General features: G+C 38.4%; 2 protein-coding genes across 2 annotated transcripts; both read left to right on the top strand.

Annotated features, from left to right (window-relative positions):
• Positions 1-212: 212 nt before the first annotated feature.
• LOC141704855 (respiratory burst oxidase homolog protein C-like) lies at positions 213-1,386 on the top strand. Its single transcript, XM_074508018.1, has 2 exons — positions 213-665; positions 1,273-1,386. Exons 1-2 carry the CDS (start codon positions 269-271, stop codon positions 1,278-1,280), a joined length of 405 nt encoding a protein of 134 aa, XP_074364119.1. The 5' UTR covers positions 213-268; the 3' UTR covers positions 1,281-1,386.
• LOC141704850 (respiratory burst oxidase homolog protein C-like) lies at positions 1,348-3,542 on the top strand. Its single transcript, XM_074508013.1, has 5 exons — positions 1,348-1,386; positions 1,490-1,912; positions 2,007-2,101; positions 2,769-2,886; positions 3,324-3,542. Exons 1-5 carry the CDS (start codon positions 1,348-1,350, stop codon positions 3,540-3,542), a joined length of 894 nt encoding a protein of 297 aa, XP_074364114.1.
• The last annotated feature ends 1,293 nt before the right edge of the window (positions 3,543-4,835 follow it).

The following is a 4,835-nucleotide window of genomic DNA, read 5'->3' on the forward strand; positions in this document are numbered from 1 at the left end:
TTTGCAGTAATATACTTGTGACAAAAAATGATTTTTCAAAATAGGTTAAATTTAGAAAAAATAGGATGACATCAGGCACAATGACATGGACACCCTGACATCATAAATCTATAATTAGTTTAACAAACTTATGAAAATGATTGTAAATTCACACATGCATATTTATACATTCTACATGAATTGTAAGAATAACATCTCAGCTAGTTCGTGTTCATACAAGAAACAGGGAGATAAAACAGAAGTTTTAATAGTCTAGTTTTCGAAAAAAATGCAAAACATGGAAGGTGCTGCCAGTAATAACAGGAGTGTCACACTCACTGTTAATGAAGACTCGGCTGATGTTCATGGTGTTGATACTGTTGGAGGAGCCAATGCAGAAGGCAGCAAATTGCAGGTTACTTGTGGTTCCTCAGCTGCACGAAATATTTCGATAGTGAAGATCAAGAAGGTTTCTCAGGAGCTGAATCAACTGAGTTCTTTGAGTGAAAGGCCGCGGAAACAATGTGATCGGTCTAAATCAGGTGCAGTTCATGCTTTGACAGGGTTTAGGTTTATAAGCAGGGCTGATGGTGGCTCCGGTTGGGCAAAGGTGGCTAAGAAGTTCGATGAACTCACTGCCCTCACCGATGGCTTGCTTCCTCGTGCACTCTTTTGGGAATGCATAGGTGAAATGATTAACCAAATTTAAAAGTGATGGTATTTTATGCTTTTGAGTATCATTACTGTGTCTATGAGCTTTGTTTATGAATTAGACTAATACTTTATTAATGCTTTTAAGCGTAAAATCTGTCTATATGAGCTTTGTTTCTGATGGAGATCGTGATTTGTGTCTGTATGAGCTTTGTTTCTGATGGAGATTATGATTATGATTGGAGGAGTTCTGAGAACAAATTTCTGACCACAGTTTTGATTCTAAGCTTCAAATTTTCTTCGACATGTAAGGGAAATAATCAGAGTCTGTATTATGGCTCACGCTCTGGAGAACAAATTTTAGCGTGAGAACAGCAAAACAATGCAACCTTGAAAATATTTTGCACTTTTTAAAAGAGTACGGAACAATTGTTCTCACTGTTCTCACCAGAATCACGCCCATTGTATTTACTGTCTTATAAAGGACTTGTAAACTTGTAAATACTACAAGAACTTGAAGAATGACAAACTTATACTAATTCTTATTATTGGTGTTGGTGCATGTATGAACAATCTCACATCTCTGAAATCATTATTTACTTGGATGTCTAATTAATTAATTCTTATAATTCATGTCTGTAGATTATTAGTGTTAGTGCTTCTGCTAACAAGCTGTCGAGTATCCAAAACAAAGCAGATGAATACGCCACCATTATCATGGAAGAACTGGACCCTGAAAACCTTGGATACATCATGGTAACTGATTTATCTATTAAAAAAATTACCAGCCTAAACAAAAAATCATAAGTTGATCAGTATTAGACTAATATTGCATTTTACTGTCATGACTCGATAACAGATTGAAAATATGAAGATGTTTCTGTTGCGAGATGCAGCACATCCTACAAGAGCTGCTGGAAGCAAGGCCCTAAGCAAATTGCCGAGCCAGAAGCTTAAGAATTCAAATGACCACATAATTTCAAGAACATATAAAGACATTAAATACTTTGTACTAGACAATTGGAGAAGAGTTTGGATATTGGCAGTATGGCTTGGGATTACGGCTAGTTTATTTGCTTACAAGTATCTGCAATACAAAAACAAAGCTGCCTACGAAGTTATGGGAGTCTGTGTTTGTTTAGCAAAGGGTGCAGCCGAGACACTTAAGTTTAACATGGCACTGATATTGTTACCAGTCTGCCGAAACACTATCACCTGGCTTAGGAATAAAACCAGATTAGGAGTAGCTGTTCCCTTTGACAGCAATATCAAATTTCACCAAGTAAGTTAAGTTTGTCCAAAGAAGCTTCTTATAAATAGACTATCTTTGAATTAATTTGATGCTAATATGTTTTGAAATTTTTGAATTTCTGAAGATTATAACAGTGGGTATTGCAATTGGAGTTGGGATTCATGTAATGGCCCATTTAGCTTGTGACTTTCCTCGTCTCCTTCACACGGATGAAGAAAAGTATGAACCAGTGGAGCCTTTCTTTGGGAAAGATCGGCCACCAAATTGTTGAAAAATAATCTTAAACTTATTTTTATTTGTAGTAAATTAATAATATTTTCTTATTTGATTTGTTCAGTTGATGACTTAGTCATGCTGTTAGTGGAGAAATTGTAGGACTCATAATAAGTGGCAGGGGATTAGTAGGAGTTGTTAGATTCATTATTAGTTTTCCTGATTTATAACTACCAGTACGTTAGTTCCTTTCTATATATATTGCATCATTGATTAATGAAAAAGTAGGTCTTTTGGTGTGCAAATGTGTGTGTGATTTGTGTTTTACTAGTGAGAAGTAAACATATATACATAAATATATACTTATGTATATATAATCAGTTAAAATTCTACACTTGGTATCAGAACCTCATGATCTAGGGCTTTATGAGATATTTTAAAATATACACCTATATATATATATATATATGTTAAGTATTTATTTATCATATTTAATGGCATCAAAAAATTTCTCCATTTATATTTAATGAGGTATTAAGAAAAAAGTCTACGAGAGAGAAGCATGGGAAGAAGAAAGAGAAGCATGATAAAAAAATTAAGGAGAAAATTGAGCAGTGAAAATAATGAGAAAGATATCATGGCACAAGTGGTTGTGAAAGAAATTTTGTTTTAGAAATGTGGGTGATTATGTGCATCACGAGAGAAGTGCTCCAGCAAACAAAAATGACGTTGATGAGAAGTGCATCAACAAAAAATTGTTTTTGATGAGAAGTGCATCAAACTTGATAGTGGTGAGAAGTGCATCACAAAATGAAGAGATGGTGGTGAGAAGTGCATCACAAAAATGAAGAGAAGTGATTCATAAATTTTGTTCAGCTAAGTTTAAGATTACGAGGGAGATTGTTGAAAAATAATCTTAAACTTATTTTTATTTGTAGTAAATTAATAATATTTTCTTATTTGATTTGTTCAGTTGATGACTTAGTCATGCTGTTAGTGGAGAAATTGTAGGACTCATAATAAGTGGCAGGGGATTAGTAGGAGTTGTTAGACTCATTACTAGTTTTCCTGATTTATAGCTACCAGTACGTTAGTTCCTTTCTATATATATTGTATCATTGATTAATGAAAAAGTAGGTGTGCAAATCTGTGCGTGTGATTTGTGTTTTACTACTTATGTATATATAATCAGTTAAAATTCTAAACAAATTACTGGTGGTTTGTGAAGGGAGTAGAAGGTGTAACTGGAATTATTATGGTAGTGTTGATGGCAATAGCATTTACGCTAGCTAGCCCCTGGTTGAGGCTCCGCAAAGTGAAAAAAGGCAAAGACCCAAGAGCAAATTCACCCAAAGATCCTAAAGCAAATTCACTTAAAGACCAGAAAGAAAATAAAGGAAGTCTTGAGAAGATACTAGACAAGCTTACTGGATTCAATGCCTTCTAGTACTCACATCACCTCTTCATCATTGTCTACGCATTGCTCATTGTTCATGGTATCAAACTTTACCTGACACATGACTGGTACAGAAAAACGGTATGTGCAAATTGATGGGCCAGAAATAATCAGGCCCAGGTAGAAGAACAGGGGCCCAAAAGAGATGTCACCCCAGGCCCAAGCCGAAGTGGTCCCCGGTGCACGTGGCACAGGACAAAAGAGTCAACTGTCTCATGTTACCCAAAATGGAACAATTGCATCCTAGCCATTCATAGGTAATCATCCCAATACAGCTCTGATGGAGAAAGGACACCTGACCACACAGCTCATCTGGACGTCCAACCTGTCACCAACCAAGAATGATCAAAGGCCAGGATTGAAGAGGTACAAACCCCAAAAACCCTAAATCTTGGGACCTATAAAAGGCCCCAAAAAGAGGGTTTTAGGGGTTGGAAAATATTTGACTGCTATACTCACATACACACAACCCTCACATATTTTTGAATAGCTCCTTCTTCCTCTTCTTCTTCTTCCTTCTTTTCTTCCTTCTTCTTCAAGAAAGCCCATTTCTTAGTCTCACACCGGAGTTTGTCGCGGGATACAACCCCCCCTCCGGTTCTGTTTTGCAGAGGACCCTTATCTAGCAGGTTAACCGCACCCAGACCGCTGCGAAGGCGGGTCCCGGCACGTGAGAGAAAGGAGAAGACCTGGGAAGAAACTGAGTTATCATTGGCGCTAGAAGGAGGGGTCGAACCTCCGGTGACGTGGTGTCAACTCCAGCTACGTTGCACAGCTGCAAAACCAAAGAAAACCCTATCTGGTAAGAACGAAAACCCTCCCTCTCTTTGCAGCTCACTTTCCTTATTCTTTCTCCAGAACGATCACACATCCTAGCACCATCACCCTTACTGTGTCCTGAGAATAATGACCACGCGAAAAAGCAAGACCTCGGTCTCCGGAACCATTCAGCCCACGGTCGCCCCGCCCAGGGACGGCGAGATTGGAAGATATAGATGAAGAGCCCCCCACAGCTCGGGCTTCGTCTCAGCTATAGCCCGAGAACCAGAGACTAACCATAGAGAAAGCAGCCCACAAGTATGCGAAACCTCTACAAACCCCTGGGGAAATATGACCCCGGAGCAGATTCAAGCGGCTATGGACCTGTGGAAAGAAAGAACAAGGCTCCTGAGACCCGTCCAAAGACCAGGAAGAGCACTCAGAGAATCCCGGGGCTCATCTTGTAACCTACGATCGGCAAAACTAAAGAGGCCCGTCAGAGGACGCCCGAGATGAGATCAAGAG

Source organism: Apium graveolens, unplaced genomic scaffold, assembly GCF_009905375.1.
Source record: "Apium graveolens cultivar Ventura unplaced genomic scaffold, ASM990537v1 ctg83, whole genome shotgun sequence".
Lineage (NCBI taxonomy): Eukaryota > Viridiplantae > Streptophyta > Magnoliopsida > Apiales > Apiaceae > Apium > Apium graveolens.

Bases quoted from the DNA above. Each gene is read 5' to 3' on its own strand.
- LOC141704855 (XM_074508018.1), top strand. From the start codon at position 269: ATGCAAAACATGGAAGGTGCTGCCAGTAATAACAGGAGTGTCACACTC.
- LOC141704850 (XM_074508013.1), top strand. From the start codon at position 1,348: ATGGAAGAACTGGACCCTGAAAACCTTGGATACATCATG. The intron at 1,387-1,489 runs GTAACTGATTTA...ACTCGATAACAG, and splicing joins AAAACCTTGGATACATCATG to ATTGAAAATATGAAGATGTT. The intron at 2,887-3,323 runs GTGAGAAGTGCA...TGGTTTGTGAAG, and splicing joins GTGCATCAAACTTGATAGTG to GGAGTAGAAGGTGTAACTGG.